The sequence below is a fragment of the Trachypithecus francoisi genome, unplaced genomic scaffold (assembly GCF_009764315.1).
Source record: "Trachypithecus francoisi isolate TF-2019V2 unplaced genomic scaffold, Tfra_2.0 Lachesis_group16, whole genome shotgun sequence".
In the NCBI taxonomy this organism is placed as follows: Eukaryota; Metazoa; Chordata; class Mammalia; order Primates; family Cercopithecidae; genus Trachypithecus; species Trachypithecus francoisi.
The window spans coordinates 12,652,903-12,679,432 of NW_022681461.1; the positions used below are offsets into that span (position 1 = coordinate 12,652,903).

General features: G+C 43.4%; 1 protein-coding gene across 3 annotated transcripts in view; it reads right to left on the reverse strand.

The window, feature by feature from the left end:
- The window catches only part of NTRK2 (neurotrophic receptor tyrosine kinase 2), a 368,100-nt gene that overhangs the window by 70,467 nt on the left and 271,103 nt on the right, over window positions 1-26,530 (reverse strand). For all 3 annotated transcript variants that reach the window (XM_033236933.1, XM_033236932.1, XM_033236934.1), the window contains 3 exons: window positions 24,580-24,710; window positions 9,862-10,034; window positions 2,907-3,141 (listed from right to left, as the gene is read on the reverse strand). In XM_033236933.1, the coding sequence (XP_033092824.1) occupies window positions 2,907-3,141; window positions 9,862-10,034; window positions 24,580-24,710 (539 nt within the window). The remainder of the gene's footprint in view (window positions 1-2,906; window positions 3,142-9,861; window positions 10,035-24,579; window positions 24,711-26,530) is intronic.

Consider the following 26,530-nt stretch of genomic DNA (forward strand, 5'->3'; position numbering starts at 1 on the left):
AAAGTCCAGTGTTTTTACAATGTGTAAATAAATGACCAAGATTAATTTCTTACGTTCATAATGATGGTCACTGTTTTGCTATTATTTTCCTTTTCAAGCTTTTTTTTCCTGTTTTTTGAGATATAATTCAAGTACCACAATATTTAGCCTTTAAATTGAATGATTCAGTATTTTTTCAGTATATGATTAATGTTGTACAATTGCCACCACTGTATATAGTTCTAGCATATTTTCATCACCCCCAAAAGAAACACTGTACCCAGTAGCAGTCAATTCCCATTCTTCCTCCCCTCATCTCCTGGTAACCACTACTTCCTGCCTCTATGGATTTGCCTCTTCTGGACATTTTATATAAATGGAATCATACAGTATGTGGCCTTTTGGGTCTCACTTCTTTCACTTAGCACACTGTTTTAGAGGTTTATCTGTGTTGCAGCATGAATCAGTACTTTATTCTTTTGTACTGCTGAATAATATTCTACTGTATGGATTACCATATTTTGTTTATTTATTAATCAGTTGATGAACAGTAAACTTGTTTCCACTTTTTAGCTCTTAATAATAATACTACCATGCACATTTGTGTTCAAGCTTTTGTGCAAACATATTATTTCCGTTCTCTTGGGTATATGCCTAGCAGTAGAATTACTGAATTACATGGTAACTCTATGTTGAACATTTTGAGGAACTACCAAATGGTTTTCCAAAGCAGCTACACCATTTCATATTCCCACCAGGAGAGTACCAGAGTTTCAATTTCTCTACATCCTGGCTAACACTTGCTATCGTAGTCATCTCAGGGGGTGTGAAATGGTATCCTATTGTGAGTTTTCTTTGCATTTTCTCTAAAGACTAATGATGTCACCCATCTTTTCATGTGCTTGTTGACCATGTGGATATTGTCTTTGGAGAAATGTCTATTCAGAACCTTCTTCTACTTTTGAATGGAGTGATTTCATCTTTTTATTGTTGAGATTTTGAGTATTTTTCTTTAAATTATTTTTGGAGATTCCTAGAGAGGAGGATGCCAGGTTCCATCCAGCTAAGTCCTAGCTTTGGGGATGAAGTGTATGTGTATTGATTTGGGTAATAATTAGGTGGAAAAACTTATTGAGCATTCACTTTTTGTGTCAGGCCCATTGAACTCTTTACTAATACCGTGGAGAGAAAGCCTTTGCCTGGGCCACATGTCCCTCCCTTGGGTACTCATCAAGAACAGCAAAGCTTTTCCTCAGAGAATCATCCATGTGTTTCCCTGCCCCATCAAGGAAGGGAGACCTTTCATCAAAGTGTAGAACTAGCAGAGGAGACACCTCTTTGGTAGGTAAAATCTCCCCCATGTTTTAGATATCTTGAACAAACTAGTCATTGATTTTAAGCTACATTTTGAACTACATTTGAACTACACTGATTTTAAGCTACATTTGAAGTTAAGAGTGTGCCCCCATCTCCTGAAAATACACCCAAGAGAATCCTTTTCCATGTGGTCTCTATTCCTTTTTGCCATACAAGATGTAAACAATGCTTATCAAGGTGATCAAGAAGAAAAACGCCACAAAACAGTCATGAAGAATAATGGAGCACGACAATAGATTCATTTTCTTACACTAATTATAGCAAAGTTCACTCCACTAAAATGCAGAGGCCATAGAGGTGAGCAAGGCTGTAAGAAGGGGGATAGGAAATAAACTGAGAAGGTACCTCCTCAAAAATAAATAACAATGAGAAGAGCAAAGCTAGCACCTTCACCAGCCCTACCCTATTATGAAAGGTGGCCAGTTCTGTGCTTTACGCTCTGAAGCTACAGACACCAGGACATTTATTCCCTTCCTTCATTTTCCCTTCCCCTCTCCTGGAAAAAACAAGCAAAACACACAAGAAAATCCAATTGAGGGCTGATAGAAAATTAAATCGAAGTGGTAGACCACCACTCCGAATCTTCACTCTAAATATCACAACTTCAACATTTCCAGAAATCCCCTTTTCTCTCATGTCCGAGTTCCAAAATCTCAGTTAACAAAGTTAACATATCCCAGGGGCCAGTTCTAGGTCATCAGTGGATACGAGTCACTGTCTATCACTCTGCCTCTCAGTGACTTCAGTGGCGGAAACACCAGACAAGCTGTGTGGAAGTGTCTAAGAACAGGCAGGACAGAACTTCTTCCATCTCACCAAGCTAAACCGCTTTCAACCAAGATGGTGCTTGGAGGGAACTTCCAAAGTCCAGTGTACTACTATTTATGTGAACAAGTTCACTTCAGTTCAAATCTCAAACAAAGGCTCCAGACATAATTTCACAGAATCAAAGCCAAACCTCAGCATCCTTTAACCTCACCAGGAATTCCCCCAGGCCCTCAGGTTTCTCTGGAAGGATTCTCACACTGAGGACTTCACTCTTGGAGATCTCACCCACCATGCTGGAGTGCCAAGAGCAGGGTGGGTGCTATGGACTGACCTGCGTCCCCCCAAAATTTATATGTTTTTAACCTCACCTCCAAGATCTCAGAATGTGACTGTATTTGGAGATAAGACTTTAAATAGGTGATTAAGTTAAAATGAGATCATTAGGGTGGGATGCAATCCAATCTGACTGGTGTCCTTAAAAGAAGAGGAAATTTAGACATAAAGGGAAGGATTGGGAGGTGACCCACACATAAAAACCATCCCATGTGAGGACACAGTGAGAAGGCTGCCACCTGCAAGCCAAGGAGCAAGACCTCAGAAGGAACCCATCCCACTGACACCTTGAGCTTGGACTTTCAGCTTCCGGAGCCGCGAGAAACACTTGTCTGTTGTTTAAGCCACCCAGTCATGATATTTTGTTATGACAGCCTCAGCAAACAAATACAGCAGGGGTCCCGCAGGGAAAGAGGTCCCTGGGGTCTCTGATCTGCACAGCTACTCACCCTGTAGTAGTCAGTGCTGTACACATCCCGGGACATCCCGAAGTCCCCGATTTTCACCAGCAAATTCTCCCCGACCAGGCAGTTCCTGGTGGCCAGGTCGCGGTGCACGAAGTGCTGGGACGCCAGGTAGACCATGCCCGCGGCGATCTGCTGGGCTATATGCAGCATCTGTGACTGTGTCAGCTCCGTGGGCGGGTTGCCCTCAGCCATCAGCACGGCGTCAGGGCCGTGTGCCCTGAGGGAGGACATGGAGAATGAAGCTGGGTGACTCAGCATTTTCACTCCAGGGGCCCTTTGCCCCTGCCCCTCCCCGTCCCTTCTGCTAAGCTCCTCACCCCCACCCTGTCAGCTGCTGGTGCTAAAAGATGCTGCCTGACTTAGCATGAAGAGGAGACAAAGGTGCTTCACACAGTCATACTTCTGAAGTCCCGAGGGCACCCAGGCTGCTCTGTTTCCCGAAGATTCTGGAATTCCCAGGACCCCATGGGCCTGAATATCCCCCTTCCCTCCAGTGCACAGACAGGTTGACATTTTAGGGGCTCTGGCACTCTGCTGGGTTCAGCCACTGGCCAGGGCCCCTTGACCCCGAGAAACAGCAGGTAGGTGAAGGAAGACAAAACCAAAAACAAAACACTGGGGGAAAGATGGACTCTCCTCGAGGGATGGACATGGCAGCCCAGTGGGTCCGCACCCCTCCCCACCTAGCCATACTATGCCAGACTATGCCAGAGCATCCTGCAACCAAGCTGATTCCTCCAGAGTTGGGCTGCCTGAGGCCTTCCACAGTCCGCCTGATTTGCGGCCAGGCATGGTTTTGAAGCTACCCCTGGCTCTCTCAAGCCCAGTTCAACGACAGAGTCCCAGGGCATTCTCAACCTGGATGTTCATTCCCAATACAAAATACCATTGCCTTCTGTCCACCCCTCCTCCAACCTCTGCTCAACACGGGCTATGGCCAACACATACGAGAACTGTTTTGAACCCACAGCCTGTTTATTCTTTTGCTGGGGAAAATTTTATTGTTTACACTATGGGGAGGGGGACTTTGATTTTTTAAATCTTATTTTTCTTCTGTCTTACACACCTGGCCTCTCCCCAGCTATGTGATGACTTAGGGCATCCTAACACGCATGTGCTGCAGGGGTAGGAGGATCCGCATCTTAGGATGCCGCCCTCAGCGCGGCGGGCCCTGCTGTGACATCCTGAGCTGGGAGCCAAGATGGGCGTCATTGCCCCTGGCGGCCTGAGGGGGCGCTGCAGTGCAAGGAATAAAGGCGGGGTTTACTGCCGGGCTCTGCCCTGGCGTGGCCAAAGGGCTTCTCCCTTGGAAAGGAAAGATCTCCCTCAAGACATTTTGAAACACTTGGAATAAATATAGAGGTTTTTGCATAAATGTTAAAGTGGGTAACCTCACCTGCAGGGTTTCAGAGCCGTGTGAGTATTTGAAACTGAGAAAGCCAGAATTGTCTGAGAACACGTGTCAGGGTTTGCCCTGCCTCTCCGCCCTCCTTCCCCAAAATTATTCAAGCCACAGGCCTATCCCCACTTCCATCCTGGCTCCAGCCTACAGTGACTCGCCTTCCCTTTGATTTCGGGAGGCATTCTGCCACCAGGTCTTTCATTCCTGTATTCTAAGGGAATGAGCACTGGACAAGGAGTTAGGGGCTCTCCCAGGCCCACCAGGTCCAGTGCCATGATCCAGGGAAGCGCTTTAATTTCTCTCATGTGCTATTTCTTCATTAGTCAAAAATACAGGGGAATATTATACTGGCCATACATAGACCCTGGCCATGCTGGTGCTTGATATATGGCTTTTGGATGAATAGATCCCTCCTGTCTCTAAATACCTGGATTGAACCATTCCCTAGGGAGGAGTTTCCTGTTTTTGTACAAGCCAGTCCTAACATATTTCACCTCTACTCAAACCACAACCCCCAGCTGCCTCTTGTCACATTGAGGAACAATACTGGGAAAATGCTCCAGGGCTTTCTTCAGCTCAAAAGCACATATTCAAGGTAAGAAGCGGCACAATGGCCAGAGCTCCAGGATATGTGAAATGAATTTGGATCCTGTCCCACACTCGCTGTGTGATCTTGGGTGAGTTACATAACCTCTCTGGGCCTATTTCCTCACTCTGTAAATTGGAGATACTAACTGCCCCTTGCTAAGGGCATTCATGTGAGGAGGATTGACACTGCGTTTGCATAGTACTTCGTGGCCTTTCACAGGAAAACCAGGGAGAAAGGCTTTGCAAACAAAGATTCTCTTTAAAAATGAAACGGAGAGGTGATGTGAAAACACAAGTTATCCTCTGTGCATTAGTTTTTGTAACTGGCCTGTAACAGGGCTCTTCAGGATACCAGAGGGTGAGCCCTTTCCACCTCACTAAAGGTGAATCAGGCCTAACCCTTTCAAGCACTGAGGGGCCCGGGGAAATTGCCAACATTTTCACTGGTCTTCCTTAACTCTACTGTGAACTCAGCACCAGAAGGGGCCTGGGGTGCACACAAACTAAAGAAAACCTGAAATAAAGACCAAGAGAGTCGGTCAGAATTTAATCTTCATAGATACCATCTGAAGACTAAAATAATTGGTTGATTGGCCACAGCCTTATCTCAGTCCCAGAAAACTAATCTACTTTAAATATCTCTCAGAGGCAAAGGCTACAGGAGAGAGGAAAAGTTAGATGTCAGTGCAAAAGGCCACCTCTGCACAAAATTCTATCCTCCAACCCCACACTCTGCAGATGTCAGGAAGCTGGTGGCCCCCTAATGCCTAATGCACTTTGTATTAGTATGTGTGGGTTGGGGGAGACTCCTGGATTTTTAAACAGTCATTTCCCCTGTTTATATCTGGGTATTTGCTGTTCGACTTTTTGAACACGGCTCTTTAAATAAAATAAGCCTCTGGATGCTTTCTCTGAGCAGAACATACTGCTGTAAAAAGTGGGTAGGTGGGTCTGCTGCACAAGTCCTTAAGAGGATCGAAATACAGTTAACGCTGCAATCCTCTGCTGTCACTTTCCCAGGTCCTCAGGAAGTCTTAGAAATAAAAACACATTTCATCTCTTCCAGGAGGACATTCCTTAAGAGGTTAAAAATAAAAAAAAATAAAAAAAAATAAAAAAAAGTACCACCAGCTCCCTGGCTTGGGAAGCAAGTAGCAGGTTCATGGGCCTGACTTAGCTGTCCAGTTCTCTCCATTGTGGGTTACAGCCAGCACTGCACTAACTGCTCTGGCCCCAGGATTCTATAGCGCACCACTTTCCTTCTGGTCTTTTTAACCACCGCCTCAGCAAAGAGGATGGCAGAGTGGTTAAGATCATGAGTTTTTGCAGCCAGGGGCTGCAGGTTTGAGTCTCGGCTCTGTCATCCGCTACTTGTGCGATTCAGCTTCCCCTACTGTAACGCAGGAATGATGGCAAGATTGGGTTACACCCTAAAAGATATTAAAACGCTTAGAAAGTGCAATAAATGCTAGCTGTTATAGTTTGAAAAACAGTAGTCTATCTTTTCCCTCATTAGAAGGGAACTCTGGACAGATTCTAAGAGGAAAAATCATGAAACCCTTGCAAGCAAAGACATGTGTTTTATTCCTCATTTCCCACTCTAACTAGCATAGAGCCTGGCCATGCTGGTGCTTGATATATGGCTTTTGGATGAATAAAGAGAGTAGGGAGACAAGAGAAGACATCTGTCTTTATAGGGCAGAGCTGATGACAGCTGGAGACTTTTCATGGCAGCTAAGTGCCCAGTTCCCTTGCGGTAAGAGGACAGCCTATATTCGCAGCATGTTAGTGCACCTGAGAACTAGATTCTTGGCATGGCAGACCTCTTGTTCCCAGAGTTTAGCAGGTTCTGAAACTAAGCAGGCTAGGTTTCCAATTGCTCCACACCCTGTGCAAGGTGCCAAGGGAGAACCAGGTGCCTGTTCCTTCTGCAAGGCAGGAAGGAGAGCTAGGGAGAAGGAGAGGCTGAGTGAGAAAGTGAAAGAATCAAGTTGTAACACACACACACACACATTCATGTATGTACAGACACACTGTGAGCTCACAGAAGCATTTAATTGCATCAAGGTGAGCACATTTGGATTTCTTATGCTACAGTTTTTGGAAAGCACCGTTTTGTATTAGGGAAGTAGACTGGGGCATGGGAACAATGGGAAAATATTTCTCCTAGAAGCAGCCGGACCTCAACCACATTCAACTTTTTTCTTCCTTTCATGTTAGAGCTGACAAGACAATGTTCAAAAGTCATCCCCTGTCCTATCACTTACAAGAAAAATTTTGCTGACATAGGATAATGCATTAGGATTGTCTCAGAATACTGCAAATTGGCCACATATTCCTAATCCCACCTGGCATTTCCTCACCCACACAATCATAGGAAAAGTAGAGAACAGGGATCCAGCCCAGCAAAGAAGAACTAAATTGCACGTGGATCTACGAGGCTAAAGAGGGTAAAAATGATCCAGACGGCACCAACCATGTGATGCCATTTCTAAAAACAGCAGTATGTTCTTGCGGTGATTGACTGATTACTTAAACTGCAGTGTCTGAGTCTTACAGCAGATACATGCAGCTTACTGGGGCTGATTTCTGTGCAAAGCCCTCTTCAGCGCCCATGGAAATGAGAGGTAGACAGAGAGTCCTAGTGTTGCCATCACAAAAAGGTGCCACTTCCCCAGGATTTCAGATCTCTCAACCAACATGAAGAGGAAATTGTGGCAGAGATGAACCATTGTGAAAGATTATGGGGGCAACCTTTCTTATTACCTCTCAACTCAACAATGCACACACTGGACCTTGAGATGGACTAAATGATACCCCTTTCACAGTTAAGGAAACTGGGCTCAGCAAGGGCAGGCGAACAGCCTTTAACACCTTTCCTAACTATTGCTATCTACCAAGATATCACAAGCAGCCCGTTTGCTAATCTTTCCTAAATGAGGACTAGCTAAATTAAAAAAAACAACAAACAAAAAAAGAAAATTAGACCCAGATAAAACTTAGAGAGGATCCAAGGCAGGCCTACCTGAGAACAAGGTGACTGAGCAAAGTGGGGTGGAGGCTCTTTTAAGGAACACCAGCAACTTGATGCCGAATAGGAAGGAGAACCTGAATCTCCCGTCCTCACTATTGGGCCCTCTCACTCTTTAGGTTCATGATAATGTATGTGCCACTTCCATAGAAGCCAAAGCATCACTTGCCTTCCTTCCCCAAGGAGTATCTGGCTCAGCACATTTCTTCCCTTCCTTTGTAGACGCAGGAGAAGAGCACTCAAGATGGACCCCACCAGGGTGATCACCAACTCCCTGCATCTTATTAAACTCAGCTCTCCTTGTGATATCTCTTACCAAGGCAGCTGGTTTACCAGCTGACATCATTCCTGGCAGAATTCAAGCGTCTGCTTATTGAACGCTCCCTATTCGCTCCTACGCCAAGAGCTTTCTATACTTATTCTAGTTCAGTCCTCATGCCTACCCTGCCAGCTCAAGATTCTCATCAGAACAGCTAAGAGACTTGCCTGAGGTCACTCAGCTAATAATGCCTGGACTGAGACTCAACTTCAGTGTCTGGAGGCCAAAAATCCCTACTGGTATCATCACGCAGCGTGGTCTCCTCAAAAGTCACCCCTTAAATTGTGTCACTTAGCTTCACTGTTTCGAAGCAAGTTGACCTTTCTTCCCAGATCACAGTCACTTTCAGCCATTTCTCACCTGCTGTATCTTGTGGTTCCTCCCAGTTTCCTGTACCCATCACCTGAGGGAGGGAATTTCTTGAGAAGGCACAGCTGAACTAAAACCCAATCAGGGCCAGGTGTGGTGGCTCACGCCTGTATTCCCAGCACTTTGGGAGGCCAAGGGAGGCAGATCACTTGAGATCAGGAGTTCGAGACCAGTCTGGCCAACATGGCAAAACCCTGTCTTTACAAAAATATGAAAATTACCAGGCATGGTGGCACATGCCTGTAATCCCAGCTACTTGGGAGGTTGAGGTGGGAGAATCGCTTGAACCTGGGAGGCAGAGATTGCAGTGAACTGAGATCACACAACTGCACTCCAGCCTGGGTGACAGAGTGAGACTCTGTCTCAAATAAATAAATAAATAAATAAATAAATAAATAAATCCCACCCAATCAGGCCAATGTTAGAAATTCAAATGACACCCTAATCAGTAGCCCAGTGATTCCCTTTGTAGTCAACATTTTCTCTTCCTTGCCTTGCCTTTTTCTGAAGACCCCACATCCCATAAAACTTCTCAGTTGAAGCTGTCCATCTTCTCATGACCTCAGGGTCTCTGCATAATCTGGAAGACTCCATAATCTGGAGTCTTCAATCAATGTTTTTACCTCCTTCCTTCTGAAGCTTTTCTTCTTTGGATTTTGATCTTTCCACTGTAGATCCTCTGAACTACTGGCCTTCTGGTTATTCTTTTTGTCCTTAGAATAAAGTCCAAGCCCACACCCCACCCTTTCAGCCTTGACTCCTCCAGCTGTTTTTCTGCTTCCTTTCCTTACTGTTCATGCCACAGCCTGGGAACTTGAAAACTTCACTCTCACTGGACTGCACTTTCCACTGTGACACCTGGGCACCTTAGCTCTTCCCGTTTCCTTTGCCTTTAATAACACCACATGGCAAACTCCTAGAGAACATCTAAGACCCACCCCAAATGCCTATGTCATATACCACTCAATGTAGCAAATGTTCAGTGAATGCAGACTGAATTGAGTTGGATCATTGGCATCACATTACATAGAATTCATTGATTAAGGAAAAAGAACAAGACTGTCATCTTCTTTTTTCTCTCCTCCTTTCTCTGGCACACGCTGGTGTCATCAAATAAGACGCTTCGAGAAAGGTCTAGGGGTCCCTTGTTCCCTCCCATGAACCTGCCCCACTCCTGAACCCTGAAGTCCTGCTCGCTCCTGGAGCCCACCTCCCTGCCTCACTGTACCTGAGGAACTTGTTGAGGTCCCCGTGCTTCATGTACTCGAAGACCATGATGAGGGGGTCACCCTCCACACAGACGCCATAGAACTTGACGATGTGCTCATGCTGGAGGTTGGTCAGGAGCTCGGCCTCCCGGTGGAAGTCTTTGCGTGCATTGTCACTGGCATCCTTCAGGGTCTGGGGGTGGGCATCCAAAGAGAGGGATTACTTCAGTGGGCCCTATGCTACTGAGATAGGAAAGACATCGTCTCATTTGTTAGGCAGAAGATGAGAAAACAGCCTAGTTCCTACGGAAATAATGTTTGTGCTAATAACTGAGGAGTAACTCCTCAGGCATATGCAAAGCTTTCCAGCTTACGACACACTTTCACAGAGGTTCTCTCATTAGGTTACAGATGGGAGGTCTTTTTAGGGTCCACATCCTTCCTAATCCTGGCCTGCACCCCATAATTCCCATGGGCTTCTCTCCCTTGTTGGTGCCTGTTGTGCTTTCTGTGATGCGATGTGCAGCTTACCTCTGCTCAGATAAGATTTTAAAACTTCATGTTATGATTCTGTTGCAAGAGGAGTACAGTGAACCTTTGTGGACCCATCTCCAGCTTCAGCAACGATCACTTTGCCTGTCTTTATATAGCACTGCGCAGAGCCTTCTCCAGCCTGTGCTTACAAACACTGCCGGCTCACAAGACATCCCTGCCCAGCGAGCCGCAAGAAGAGTGGTCACGCTGCCAAGGTGAAGATGCCCAGGGGCATGACAGCCGGGTTTTGGTGCCTTTAGTTTTCTGCTCAGATCACTCTGCCACCGCGGTATCATAACATGGCAAAGCTGGCATTTAGTGATGCATATAATGTGCTGAGCTCTTGGCATGTGCCCATCACTGAGCCAGAGCTGTGATGGCATCAAGAAGGCAATGACCCAGATCCTGGCCTCAGGCGCTTATGGGCAAACAGGGAGATATGACATGTATATAAATAACTGCAATTCAAGCTCAAAACCCACTGTCCTGAATGAATCAGCACCTGCATCTCTCTCCAGCTCAATCCCTTGACACTCCTCTCAAAACCCATGCGTCCACGTTAAGAACTATCTGCAGTTGCCCTGATAACAGCAGGCCATGCCTCCCTCCCTTTGCACATGTGCATTCCTCTGCCCGGAATGCTATCTTGGGTGTGGTCACTGGCACGGGAGGTTGAACTCCCCACCTTTGCCAAGGCTGTTCACTTCCTAATCCCGGGAGCCTGTGAATACGCTGCCTGATGTGGCAAAAGCAGCTTTGCAGATGTAACTAAGTTAAGGATCTTGAGGTGGAGAGATTATCCTGGATTATCCAGGAGGGCCCAATGTCATTACAAGGGTCCTTATGAGAGCAAAGAGAGGCCAGGCATGATAGCTCAAGCCTGTAATCCCAGTACTTTGGGAGGCTGAGGAGGGCAGATCACCTGAGGTCAGCAGTTCGAGACCAGCCTGGCCAACATAGTGAAACCCCGTCTCTACTAAAAATACAAAAATTAACTGAGTGTAATGGTGGGTGCCTGTAATCCCAGCTACTCGAGAGGCTGAGGACGAAGAATCACTTGAACCCGGGAGGTGGAGGTTGCAGGGAGCCAAGACCATGCCACTGCAATCCAGCCTGGGTGACAGAGGAAGACTGTCTCAAAATAAATAAAAGCAAAGAGAGAGCCGTAAGGACAGAGGATCAGAGAGGAGAAAAGATGTCACATTTCTGGCTTTGAGGATGAAGAAAGGGGCCATGAGCCAAGAAATGTGGGTGGCCTCTAGAAGCTGGAAATGGCAAGGATGCATGCTAGCCTAGAACCTCCAGAAGGAACCAGCCCTGCTAACATCTTGTCTTTAGCTTAGCAAAACTGATTTCAGGTGTCTGACCACCAGAACTGAGATAAATCATTTGTGTCGTTTAAGGTGCTGAGTTTGCAGTCATCTGTTACAGCAGCCATAGAAAACCAATATACCTGGTTAATATCTAGTAGTCCTCCAAGACTCGGTTCAGCTGCCACCTCTCTGGGAAGTGTTCCCTGACCACCCCTCATTGCTGTCACATCCCCTTTGTGCTGCAGGCCAGAGTGGATAATCCTGCTAGGTGCGCCTCATACTTACCTCTATCACATCACAGACCACAGTGCATTCCAATTGCATGTTTACTTGCTTATCTCTGGTACAGGCTGTGAGCTCCTTGACCCAGGAACTATGCATTTCTGCATTGCCAGCCCTGGACAGAGCACAGGGCGAATATTCAACATCTATTTGTGTAATGAATGATGAAGGCCACGAGAACTAAACACTGACAGCAAGAGAGGTCAGAGAGGGAGTGGTTGCTTCTAATTGAGGAAAAGGCATACTTCTCCTGGCAGAAGTGGCATGTGAGTAGTGAATCCCATCTCCAGGGAGACCATAGTCAGTCATTAAGGTTAGATGGCAAATGGGAACATCTGTGTTCACTTAAATTTAGTATTGGAATGGAATGACAGCACTGTCATCTGTCAGATATGTACTGACTGCAAAACTAAAAGATGATATCCAGTGTCCAGAACACGACCAGGTCCCTGGTGGTCATTTTCTAGATCACGGCCTCGGTGCTGCTCTCCCTGTGGGGACATTCCTGACCTACGCCACCTGGAGACCTTGAATGTGCCACAGGTGGAGTTCTCCAGGGAGCAGATCTGAGATGGAGATTAGCAGGTGAGGCATTTATTAGGGCACGCTCTGGGGATCAATACTATTTTCACTTTACTCTGTGGTTTTCTGAGAAGTGTCTTTATAAGCACCACCAGCTCTGTTCGGAAAAGTGAGTGAATTTGGGTCAGCAAGTGCTCAGGGGCCATAAAGCTTCGATGGGGCTGTTGCCATAGAAACCGCACATTCCTTCATTAAATAACAAAATGAACAGCAGCCAGGAACCTGGGGTCTGGGTCTCTGCTCCCTTGAAGCTACAGAAACTGGGCCTGTCATGGCCCCTGTGCCACCCAGATTTAATTAGTTTAGTGTTTAGCTAGATCCAAACTCAACTCTTTTGCATCCCTCTTGCACAGGGAGAGGTGATGTGCTTATCTTGCTGAACTTCACAGTAGAAAAATAGCAGATGAGGTACGGAGGAGATGGAGGAGATGGAGGAGACGGAGGAGACGGAGGAGATGGAGGAGATGGAGGAGATGGAGGAGATGGAAGAGATGGAAGAGATGGAAGTCTATCTGCTGGGTCCTTCTCCTGGGTCCATGGAGCGAACCGCACACACCAGTGCCATTCTCACACTTGCACTTGCATAATGGTGTTGGGTACACATCTGTCTCCACTCCTGCCTTTGCCAGTTGAAGTGTGTCCTATCCACTCTTTTATCCCTTGCTGCCTAATCCAGTATCAGGCAACTAAAAGAACCCCTGACACATGAAGTTTGTGCAAAGTAGAGATAAAAGAATGGGAGGAGGAATGACCAGTGAATGATCATCTGGAAAAGTTGAACATGGGCTGAAGTGAGGAGTGGAAACGAAAGAAGGACCAAGGAAAGAAAGCAAGTGAAAGAACCTGCTTCCAAGGCTGAGGGGAGCTGCCCAAATGCACTCTCTCCTGGAGAGTTGGCCCCAAACTTGTGTTCCCCTTCCAGTCAAAGGACAAATCCTCACAATGGTGGTGCTCAAATGGCAGGGGTCCTAGCTTAGCATCAGAAAAGGCAGGTTCAAATCCTGGCTCTGCCCTTGAGCTCTCTGACTCTGGTTTTCTTCTTCGAGAGTGAGGATAACAATATCATCATCTACTCCACAGAGACACGAGGAGAATGATGCAAAGTAGTGTAAGTTGGGATGTTTTCCTTGGTAGAGAGGGACATTTGATGGCTTCAATTTTAAACCACAATCAGTCTTGTATTCAGTTTGCTCACATAAGAATCCAAGAAGGTCAAAATATGCATGAATAAGGCTCAAGGGCCAACCCAAGACATGAGAGCAGTGGTGCTACTGGAGCCACGACTTCTTCCCAGAGGGCTGTTCAACCTCCCGAAAGTATCAAACTGCACACAGAGATCCAGCCCTTGGCCTGCAATGTTTTTTCAGAGATCCAGTCTCTATAGAGGATGTTCTGAGTCACTGAGATTGCTTATTTCTAAGGCACATGCCTATCTTTTCCAGTGAGTTGGAAAACATACTGACCCTTGAAGGTCATTATCACAAGGCATGAACAAATTTTGTGTATAATTTTTCTGCTCAAGTTTTAGCTGTGTCGTATTGATTCAAGAATGCCAGATTGGGCCAGGCGCGGTGGCTCATGCCTGTAATCCCAGCTACTCCTGTGGCTGAGGCAGGTGAATGGCGTGAACCCGGGAGGCGGAGCTTGCAGTGAGCAGAGAGTGCACAACTGCATTCCAGCCTGGGCGAAAGAGCGAGACTCCATCTCAAAAAAAATGATAGATTGTCTGTGTGTGTGTGTGTGTGTGTGTGTTGTGTGTGTGTGTGTGTGTGTGAGAGAGAGAGAGAGAGAGAGAGAGAACAAGGTTTTCTTTTTGAAATGCCAACCTGAAAGAGTTAAGAAGCATCTAACATTTCCATGTCCCCAAAGCAAAATATGGAAAAGAGCCCATTCTCAGTGCAATGTCAAAAACTGTGCTTCAGTAACATTTTTGAAATTGAGAGAAGAGATTCCACTATTCATGGGGCAAATGCATCTCACAAGCCTGGCCTCATCCAACATGCCCATCCATTTTTGCATGTTGGGTCTTTTTTCTAAATTATGATTCAATTCTATTTTAAGAGATTCAGAAAATATGGCGGTAACAAGTTGGGCAAAATCATCTTCTGAATTTGGCACTGTAAGGGCAGAATTTTTCTAAGGGTGGAACCATAGCCAGATAGCAATCAGAAGCTGGAAAATCCTGCTATCAACCCTATTTATAAAAATCATCTCTGTTTTAGTACTATGGCTGATTGTCATTTTACTCAATTATGCAAGGCTTGGCTGGTTCCCTGAGTCCCTTGGCAATGCACTGAGGCCATGAATATGGGGTGGCAGCTTCCCTCACTGACAATCCCTCTTCTTCAGGTTCATTTTGACAAGCATATTTGCCCGATCACTGAGCATTGCTATTTTCTTACTCCTACTGTCTGCTTTGTAGTTTCATTTCTTCTTATTCCTGGTGAATTTCCTGACACCCCAAAGCTGCCATCTTTTCTGAAGATACTCTTAAGGGAGAGGGCTCCTCCAGAGCTATAGCAAGATACTGCCTCAAGTACATATTGATTCAGATTTGGAATAATGCAGTAGTATGAAATAAATTTCAGCACAGAACTGAAAAACTAGTGATGGTGAAATAGGAGAGCAAAAACAAAAGAAAAATCAAAATTCATATGAAATGCTTCAGCAAAATATGAAGGTTAATGGAAAGCTAGTAAGAGGGGCAAGTGGGCTTATTTGAAATCATTGGTGTGATAGAATATTGTAGGACATGACAAATGATCACCCATTTCAAAGTATAGGTGGTTTAGGAGAGATGAGGTAAAATAGAGGTTGTGTCCTTTCTAAAAATACTGATCTTATAGTCTGTGTCTCATATATTTTAGAGATCATAGAAATAGTGTCTTTGTTAAGGTGAAAGATAAAATATAGAAGAGATTATCATGGTAAGACCTCACTATGACCAATTCCCACCATAGTGTTTAAAACACAGAGGGAAATTAAAAAAAAACTCCCAAACCAGTCAACCAAGATGCATGAGAATGTTTGGTTAATATGCCTGAGTTCCTCTGGGTTAGGATCACTGTGGCAAGATCTGCTACAAATGGAGACTCTTTAGTCTCCTGATGGCTCCTGGATGTGCACTGTCCAATACGGTAGCCAACAGTCACAGGTGGCTAGTGATAATTTGAAATTTGGCAAGTCCAAATTGAGATGTATTTTAGGTAAAAAATATCTAACAGATTTTGAGACCTTGCTACAAATAAAATAATGTAAACTATCTCATTAATATATTAATAATACATTGAAATGATAATATAGATATGTTGAGTTAAATAAACTATATTGATAAAATAAGTTTCATATGTTTCTTTTTACATTTCAAATATGCATATTAGGAAGTTCAAAATTACCAATGTGACTTGTAATAGTGGCTCACATTATGCTTCTGTTGGACTTCATTGTTCTATAAAAGCCACCTCCATAGGCTATTAGTGAGCCAACCTCTTTCTTGGGAATGTTGGAAAACATTTCTAAACTACAAAATTGAGATAGAATTAAGGCAGACACACTTATAAGTTTGTTACAGGCAATGACTAACCACGCATTTAGAGCAAGCCTTGATCACAATGCTGCATGCTACATGAACTTCTAACGATAGGATCTTTTCTAAAAATAGGTAGAGGAAGTGTCTATCAAATTCTTAGAAAATTCAGCTTCGGAGGAGTGTATTTTAATGAATTCATGGATAGAAAGAACTTGGTAGAAATAAAATCTTAGAAACTAGAGAGAGTGCAATAGGTAGCTTCCCAACATCCCTACAAATGTAAAAACTTATTAAATGATTGTATGAAGATGATAATGATCACAAACACTCAGATAGTGCTGGCTATGTGCTAGAAAACAATACTCTGTGCATATCAACTCAGTTAGTTGTATATAACTCCTTTGACAGGACTTTAATTATGTACCAAGTGATAACCACAAATACAGGATTTATGGTCAGGGTGGTCACTGCTATCTTTATTTTCTCAGTCATACTGGCTCTTCCAGCTCAGATCTAACAAGGCAACTATCCAAAGGAAAACAGGGGGTTAAGTTTTGATTCACATACTTTAAACTATTTGCAATAATATGGCGGTTAAAATAGACAGTTTATACTTGCATATTATATCAAGTTGCATATTAGAAATGTTATGTCTTTGTATGGGAAACTAATTCATAACAACTGTCAATTAGAGAAATATTGAATCAAAAGAGAGTGAATCAGAAGTTGACCTCCAACGTGGATAAATGCAATATATTTACAGGCTTTAAATACACCAGCATAAAATTTTCCAATAAAATTTTGCTAGACATAAAGGAGCTGGTGGATCATGGTAGACCATGGTTTGATTGGAAATTCGTTCATCATGTTAAAGTAAATGAAAAAGCAGCACAACTATTTCAATCCATATACTCCAGAGACACAAAAGTGTGAAACGAATCCTCCAGCTATGTTTGATGCCAGATGAGTCCTCATTAGAGTGAAATGCACTGTTTTGTTTTAGCTTTTCTGAAAATATGTGGATAAATAGAAGATAAGCCAGAAACGAGGGTCACCAAAGTGATTAACAAAACAAAAAACAGATCCCTGACCCAAGGTCTAAAGTTGAAATTGCTGGGAAAGGTATATTGATATAGGAACTTAATAATTGGGGCCTATCTGATTAAAATGCCTAACTCTCTGTCTTACAGTGCACTCCTGCATGCCTGCATATGCACACACACGCACACTCTTGAGTGTGCACACCAGGAAAAGAATATACATACCCAAAGAACAATAGAAATCTAGTCTATTAAGCAACATCTGGATAATAAAGACAATCACAGACACTATTACACTATTAAAAGTTGGTTTTTGTTTTTTTTTTTTTTGAGATGGAGTCTCGCTCCATCCCCCAGGCTGGAGTGCAGTGGCACGATCTCGGCTCACTGCAAGCTCCACCTCCTGGGTTCACACCATTCTCCTGCCTCAGCCTCCCGAGTAGCTGGGACTACAGGCTCCCGCCACCGTGCCCGGCCAATTTTTTTTTGTATTTTTAGTAGAGACGTGGTTTCACCGTGGTCTCGATCTCCTGACCTTGTGATCCGCCCGCCTCAGCCTCCCAAAGTGCTGGGATTACAGGCGTGAGCCATCGCGCCCGGCCTAACTATTAAAAGTTTTACAGTTCCTGTTCCTAGATCCTTATAAGTGTAGAATTGTCAGTGCTTTCTGCAACATTATGTCATGTTGACACAAACTATTTTTTTAGAGTAACACTAAAAAATGTCTTCTTAAATAACTCATCTTTTCATCATCAATTTCCATTTTATGGGGACAAGTATTTCACATGCCAATGTAAGTGGAAACATGGGAAGGAGGCATAGGGAGAGGGATGAATGGGAGAAGGACTTCACAATTAATGAAGATGTGAAAAGTGATATGGTGACTGTCATAAAAAATAAAAAGAAAGAATGAAAAGAGTCATCTGTCTTAGAAATAACCTTGCCTGGGTAAAGCACTTGAGTCAATTAACTCTTGATGCTTTTTCTCATCTGTGTTTTTTTTTAACTGTTCCAGAATTGGAGAATATGTGCTTTTCTTGTGAGCCCTTATACTGCTCTTGTACAGATTCTGAGACAAATAGCTCTGGTTGCTTCCATTCCCAAAGGTGGCCTCTTCTGTACCACGTGACCACCTCAGATGATCGGATGGCAGGTAGGTGTCCTGGCATGAAGACTAAGTGGCATTGCAGATGACTAATTGGAAGAACTGGACCGTAGTATTTTCCTTCTTGGGGAATCAGCAAGTGAGTCATGGAGGCAGTGTGGGCAGTAGCTGGTATGAAAGCAGCAGGCAAATATTAGGGAGCAGCAAAGGCAAGAGACAGCTGCACTAAGCAGGGGAGCCCCAAGAAGATTCCCTGATGTCTCCTACCGAGACGATGAAGAAGGGACAGTCACCAGGGCTGCCTCAGATCTTGAGTGAGCTTTCAGATACCAGCTCTTCCCATCACAGGGAGGTCATGCTCTCCTGAAATTCCCATTTGAGTTGGTCATCTTTCACTTTCTTCTGTCAGATCTCTTTCTCCCTTCTTTTGGTTATAGCATCTCTAATATTCCTCCAGGGAACCAATACTTCCCCACGTTCAGTCCATATGGATTGGGTAGAATGGACCCCAACTGTCATTTCCAAAGGTGGGTATGTGACCCAGGCCTGGATAATCAGAATATTCCATTCCTCTGGCCAGAGGGTCTGGTGACACAGCCCAAGATAAGCCAATAGGAGTCATCCCTTGGATTTTTGCATAGCTGTTTGGAAGGAGGAGATCTCTTTCTTTTGAGTTGCTGGGAGGGCAGGATCTAAGCCCTGAGTCATCACTGTCAAGTCTTTAGCAAATGTGGAAATAAACTGCCTGAGAATTAAGCCAATCTCAAGGGAAGTAGAGCCAAGGGATGGAGAAGATGAGAAAGAGGATTGTTCATTCCTTGGATCTAGTGGTGCCTGAAAGCTGGGATACCCGTAGGTAGGTTTTCTAGTAGCATGGATTTCTAGAAGCCAATAAATTCCTTTTTCTGCTTAAGCCAGCTTGAGTTGGGTTTCCAATGAACATAATATTGTTCTTTTTATAAAAGCTGATTATAATATTTTGCTTGTATTACCCTGAGGCCTAAACACTCCCTCAAGAATCCAGTATATCTTATTTCCACTTATTCCCTTGAATTAAATTTCTACTTGGGAAAATATGAACATGTCTTGCATCCTTCCATACAAACAATAGAACTAACACACTCCTTTCTATTATTTGATAAGTGTCGTTGTGTTGGATTTCCTGAATTTGGTTCACCAGGGCACATGTAAAATTCAATAAATGAAACCGTGGTGCCCAATGAGCACTGGACTGCGTTTAAGTCCCAGGTCTGACATTGATATTAAATGATCTCTTTTAAGCTATGTGACCTTAGATGGGTCATTTGTCTTCTTTGGATTCCTGTTTCTTCATTGGCAAAATGGTGGAGTTAAGCTAAAGAATATCAATATTAGCTCTTTATATCTATATAGTGATTCAATCACTTCTAAAATGATTTATTGTTAGATTACATTATTCTATATATATATATATCATCTTTACAGTTTCTTTCAGCTATAAAAGTCTGTGACTATCAATAGATCATCAAATTATTTCCCTACCTAGAAATGCCAACTGTCAACTCTTTTCTTTTTTTTTTTTTTTTGAGTTGGGGTCTCACTCTGTCACCCAGGGTGGAATGCAGTGGTGCAGTCTCGGCTCACTACAACCTCTGCCTCCCAGGCTCAAGCAATCCTCCCACTTCAGTCTCCCAAGTAGCTGGGACCATAGGTGTGTGCCACCACACTCAGCTAATTTTTTTGTATTTTTTGTAGAGATGGGATTTCATCATGTTGCCCAGGCTGGTCTTGAACTCCTGAGCTCAAGCAATTCGTCCGACTTGGCCTCCCAAAGTGCTGGGATGACAGTGTGAGCCATCACACCTGGCCCAACTCTCCAATTATTTAAAGGCTATTATTTTCATGATCTTTTTGTTCTTCCATGCACCCACCCATCCATCCCTTCATTCATTCAACAAGCATTTACTGTATACTACTATATACGAGGCAATGTGCTAAAAGGCACTATTGCCATCCTGGGGAATATGCCACTCTACTAAAGGAGACAGACGTTCAATGTCATTCATTAAATAAGCCCAGAAATACATATATAATTTTAAAATATTAACAAATGCTATAAAGGACAAGTACCGATGTTTTAACAGCATATATCATGGAGATGTGACCTAGATGGAGGTGCAAGCAAGGGACATCCTCCCCAAGAGGGACAACTTGAATTGAGGGGTGACAGGTGGGTGGGAGCTACCTGGACCAAGAGGCTGGGTAGGGGCCATCCCAACACGGAAATGGAAGAAACATGTTGGATGCCACATGGGGCCTGCCTCATTATGTGCTAGAGGGTTTATCAGAAAACTTTTCCAAACTCTTGGTGGAGAAAAACATCATCATTTTCTCTATTGACAAGAAAGAATTCAGGAACATGAAAAGCAAAAATCCTAAGTCAGATTCCAATGAAAGTGCTTGCTGAAGTCAAATTTTACCATTTTTTATCTTGCCAAGTCTTCTTCCTGTGCAACACCTCTGACTCACTTTAACTTACACCTTGGGGAAGTCACTCGACTTCCTTGAGTCTCAGTTTTCTCATCCATAAAACATGAGGCTTGGGTTATATATGTGATTTCTAAGGTCTCTCTCCTATTCAGCATTTTATGTTTCTAGAAATACACCTGAGTCAGTGGGGAGGGGAGGAGAGACCATGAATCCCACAACACACACTTGTGGATATATTTAAAAAGCAAAAATCAGTGTGGATTCATAGTACAAGGAAATGTTATAGGAATTGCAGCTTTGGAAATACAGGTTGGATGGAGCCAAAAATAGCGAATGCATCCACAGTTAATGCAGGGAAACTGCGATGAAGCGTTTCCTTGGCAATTGACTTACTTAAAGGTAAAGTAACTCAGTTTGATCAAAGACTGGTTTCTCTGCTTCTCCTCCTCTCTATGGGTTCTTTTATTATAACTCAGTGCAAAGGGGAAAAAATGGTTGATAGATCAATTTCACTAAAAAATAAAGATCATCCAAAAATATCAGGAAAGGGACAATCCGGTTGGATCCAAACAAGCAGATACTCTGATGGGAGAGGATGTTCAGCTCTGTGTGCCCTCGAGTGTCATGCACATGCCTTAGGATCACTTCTACCCTAAATCTGTTCCTATGGATCCCTCAAGCTCTTAAATCGTCAACACCAGAATTTACAGGAATCTGACATCTGTCAATCTGAACAGAAAGCCTTAGATTTCACACCAGAGTCAGCTCCTTCTAGAGAAGGAAAAAGGACAATAGCTGCTATTTCTTAGCATGCATAATCAATGCTGCAGGGGTTGCTAAGCAACAGCAGAAAGGCTGTCAAACATCCCTGGGTGTCTCCAATGGAAGAGGAGCAAGCCCGGCAGTCACTCCACAGAGGTGAGAAGCTGTGCAGTCCCCGGCAGCTGCATTCAGTTGGTTTCTTTCCTTTAAAAAATCCCTTCATTGTGGTCAGGGCTGAACCATAGACATTGTCTTCCCAGACTCCTTTGGATAGTCTTTGAATACACTTTCAATAGGCCTAAAGCCCTAAAAATGAGCAGGTCAGGCTGGCGAGTGACAGCTCTGTGAAAAGTCCATGGGTCATTCTGATCCAATTCACCCTGGAGCTTGTGGAAGGTCCAGCCAGTCCCTTACGTGTCTGCAGCCTCTGAATCCCAGAGAGTTGAAATAAACATCCTCTCTGAAGCTCGAAATTACTCTAGCAAACATAAGCAAAACCTCCCATTTCAAAAAAAAAAAAAACTCACATGTAAGGTCACTGACATGAAACTTCTTAGGTTTGTGACCATGAAGTTAGAATGAATTTTTAGTCTGCAGGCACTTTGTTTTCCTTATCTGAGATGATAGATGATACTTTCATTTGAATTTCAACAAGAATGAAACTAGCAAAGAGAAGAGTTGGGATTTAACAAAGAATCAAATCCCGTTTTTCCTTTTTTAAAAGCAGTGTTGATTAAAGAAACACTCATCATAGACCATTACTTTGCAAATACTTGGCAAAGCCAGGATGCATGTGAAGCCTAGGCCCTAGGTCTGGTTCAGAGGTGGAACTAGGAATGTGATTGGGATACAAACCAGAGAGGGGCCTCACTGACAGTGGTAATGGGACATATGCCCAAACAGAAGCATGTCGTGGACAGGAAAGTGAAATGGCATAACATATCTTTTAAGGCCAACCCAGGTACCAGGCTAAACATCACTGTCACCAGCTGACTCTTCACTGTTAGTTGTCCAAGCCCTGAAGTCCTGTTTGAGCATAGGTTTGGAAGGAAATGTAACACATAAGCTGAGGGTGCCCTGGATTCAGCTATACAACACACTCTCGTTAAAGGTATTGCAAGTACAGAGAAGTAGGCACAGGGCAAGAAGTAGTACTAAGATGAAAGGCCACATCCACTGAGAAATCTGTTGCCTCTATCTCTATATCTTCCTGAGGTTTCTCAGCTATTTCTACACTCTCATCTAGGATTCCCTAGTCTCCCAGGATTTCTTTACATTCAAAGAGTCCATCTTGTGACACCAGGAAGTGAATGCAGAGTCTGAAGGTCTGACTTAGCTTCCTGGGTGGCAGTACAAAGTGTGGGCCCAGAACACGAATCCAGGGTCTTAAGTTTCCTTGTCTATAATACATGGCTAGCCTAGGATTAGATGTTCCCAAAGATTCTTCCCACTCTAACATGTGATCCAACTATGAATTTACAAAAATAAAGCTACCTTTTGGTCTCATTTAACCAAAAGGGGGAAAAAAAGATACAGTAAGAAGAAAACAGAGACTGCAGATTTAACACTGCCAAATGTTCTGAACATTTTGTGCTAAACAATGACAAACAAAACTTTTTGAGTAAGTAAAAGAAAAGAGGAAGTAATAGCAAAAGCAAAAATTAAACATCTCCAGAATGACTGCAAGATTCTCACTTTGCCACCTTCTACTCCATTCAAACTCACATCTCTCCAGGATCTCCTTCCTCTCCTCTCTCCTCTCTCTCTCCCTCTCCATTTGCCCATCTTGGGAAGATGATGTTTATTTGAAAAATGTTTACATTTATCATTCCTAGGAAGGTCTGTTCTTTATTCACCCCAAAGTGCAGAGTTTAGGAGTCTTCTGTGAGAGTTTAGGAGTATCATGCCACCTTGGTTAGTTTTTTTTTTTTTTTTTTTTTGATGACAAAGAAAGCAAATGTACAGTTTTTCTATTTGGATAAACTTTAATAGAAACCCTTTAGTCTGCCGGATGACTCCAAGAAAAATTTTATTTCTCAGTTGCCCATTATGTATGTACTGAAACATTTTAATGTTAAGTATAACAGTGACGGAATAGACTCTGATTTTCTAAAATGAAAAGTTGTCCTGGTTCTAACTAATAAATAAATGCCATTTGTAAAAATGTTTCCTGTTTGGCAGAAATAAAACACAGCAAAAAATTCAATCATCTTATATTAAGTCAAGAACTTACATTTTATTACATTAGCCATGTCCATATTCATTTAGAACTTAATTCATTTTATAAATATATGCCACTTTTAAGTGTTTTATATATATATATTACTCATTATTTTGGTGAGTTAAAAAAATTTTTGAAAAAAAATACGCAAAATACCTGAAGCCTTTTGTGCTATTTTTGTTAATTCTTGTGTTTTAGAGAGCTCAGTGGAAATTGTATCCCTTTCAATCAATCAATAAGATAATGCTTATCTTATTGAAGACCAAGACTCCTTTTTGAGTTTAGGAGGACATGACTGTGATGGACACTTTCGGTCTTCCTTGTTTTAGTAAAACCACCAAGTCTCCTTGGGTGGTGAATTTCACAGGAGATGCCATCCAGCCCTGGATGAAATCATGCCTGTGCTATATAAAACCCTGGAGATTTGTACGCATCTGGGAGGGTCAAGGTAGGGAATTGACTGGTACAGAGGCTGACAGGGGAAGTGAAGTCCACAATCCTTCCTTCCAGAACCATAAACCTGACACAAGCTTCAGCTGAGCTTGGCACAAGCACCGAACAATTTGAGGAGACACATGTGAGTCTTCAGGACTCAGCTGGTCAAATGATCTTTGGCCCCACTGACTTCCATCCAAAATTCAGTTAGTATGGACTTGGAAGAGTACTCAGAGCTCCTCACAACCTGCAGATTTGTCAGTGGGCCCTGAGAAGAACCTCTGACAGTTGGATGTGCCCCAAATGTCCTTTCGACTGTCCATTTAGTTTAAAGGAATTCGGATACACCCACCATAGCAGGAACGATTTGCTCCTGCATTGGCCACCAAAATATAATAAAATGGAGTTAAATTTCCACACATAAGTGTGATCATGGTTAATGAGACATTCTGGAATGTTCTCTTACCTTCACTGCCACCAAGATCTTGTCCTGCTCAGGACAGAGGTTATAGCATTCAGCTAGGAACACTTTTCCAAAGGCTCCTTCGCCTAGCTCCCTTTTCAGAACAATGTTATGTCGCTTGATGTGCTGAACAACTGCAAAACAAAGACAGAATGGAAATTGGAATTGAAGCACACGGAGGTGAAGGCAGCAGGTGAGGAGTTGGTGGCCTGTACCTGAGCTTCCAGGCCCAAGAGTTTCTCCTCTGTGCACAGTGAACCAAAAAGGCTGGGTGTCCATCTTCACAGTCCACCCCAAATGGCTGGGAGGAGGTTTCATCACCTTATTCTCCAGAACTCGATTATTGTTTCTGATAAAACTAAAGTAGATACCTAGTTGCTGACTGCAAAATATCCTTGATAAACTTTATAGACTAAAAAAGGGGAGAATGAGAAATTCACATTAATGGCAGGCTTCTTATAAGCCAGATGCTTTGCATATATTTGTTAGTAGTGTGTCCAGTGGGGCAAAGCAGAGAGATAGCTAGCAATCCTGAATTCTTGGTTAAGCCATCTCAGATTCCTAAGGGAGATGGAGTCAGAGGAAACAAAAGGAAAATGCAAGATCTGTGCATTGTTAATTAAGGTTTTGGCCTCACCTCAGTTTTAGCCTTCTAGTGGAGAGGGCTGAAACATGGCTGGGCCTCACTGACTTCCTTTGTTTGGATCAGAAACATCTAGACGTCTGCACTAAAGACTAGCATCCTTAGCCTTGTTTTAAAATCATGGCTCAGTCTTGGCTCTCCAAGGCCAAGAAGAGACAAAAACAGATGAATCCCAGGACAAGAGAATGTTCCTCCCTACAGTCTGGAGCAGCGATGACTGAAGTCATTCATCCATACACGCTCTTGGTGCACAAGGCAGGAGGCAGTTAAGGGCCCTCAGAATCTCATTGGCTGCAAGGTGGAAACCAGAGAGGGAAAACACCAAAGGACAGGGGTCATGGAGGAGAGGCCCACAGAGGACAGAAGTGCATGCAAGCTGTGCCTCCTCACTGAGCACATTAAATGCTGAGTCCCTTAGCACGGGAGTTCCACCGGGTCTTGGCTGGTATTGTTTTCTGAACTCCTTGTTGCTGAATGGCGGTGCATTAAAAAGAGACTGTGATGCCCTCTAGAGCTTGGAATGTGTGGTCAAGTATATTCTCTCATGTCATTCTCACAATCCTGTGACAGAATCCTCTCTACATTTTACAAGTGGGAAAACAGTCTGCAGGAATTTCCAAGATTCACAGTCTGGGAATGGAATTGGGATTTGGACCCAAATCTGTCTGATTCCAGAGTTCATGTCTTTTCTTCTACTTTACAAAGTCTCTTTTCAATTGTAAATTGCATGAGCAGAGATCTGATTTATAAGAGAAATAGAGAAAAACATAAAAACAATTGCCAGGCTTCCTCTCTGCTTAGTTCATCCTTCAAGGCCCCATTCAAATTCTTATTCTCTCATAGAGTTTTCCAGGACCACTTTGACCACCAAAGACCTCTTTCTCTGAACTGACATTCTATCATGGCTTATTTGTATTCTGATGTATCCCCCAATTATATCACATCTGTAAGCTCCCAAGGTTAAGAGCAAGCTCTAAATATCTCCTGATGCCTCATGCAACTCAAAGTAGAGATATAGTACTGAGGTGTAATTTGATAACATTTTTCAAATTTAGTTGATTGTGAACTGCATTATAAGAAAATATAAACCATATCTCTGCAGTTTAAATTAAACTGCAGTAAATAATAATAATAAAATGGATACCTATGAACCCACCATCCCATTTAAGAAATAAAATATCACCAGTAACTTCGAAGCACCAATGTGTTCTCTCCTGATTGTACCTACATTCTTCCTCATCTCCCACAGATAACTATCTCGAATTTTGTCTTAATCATTTCCCTTGTAAGTTTGTTACCAGTGCTACATCT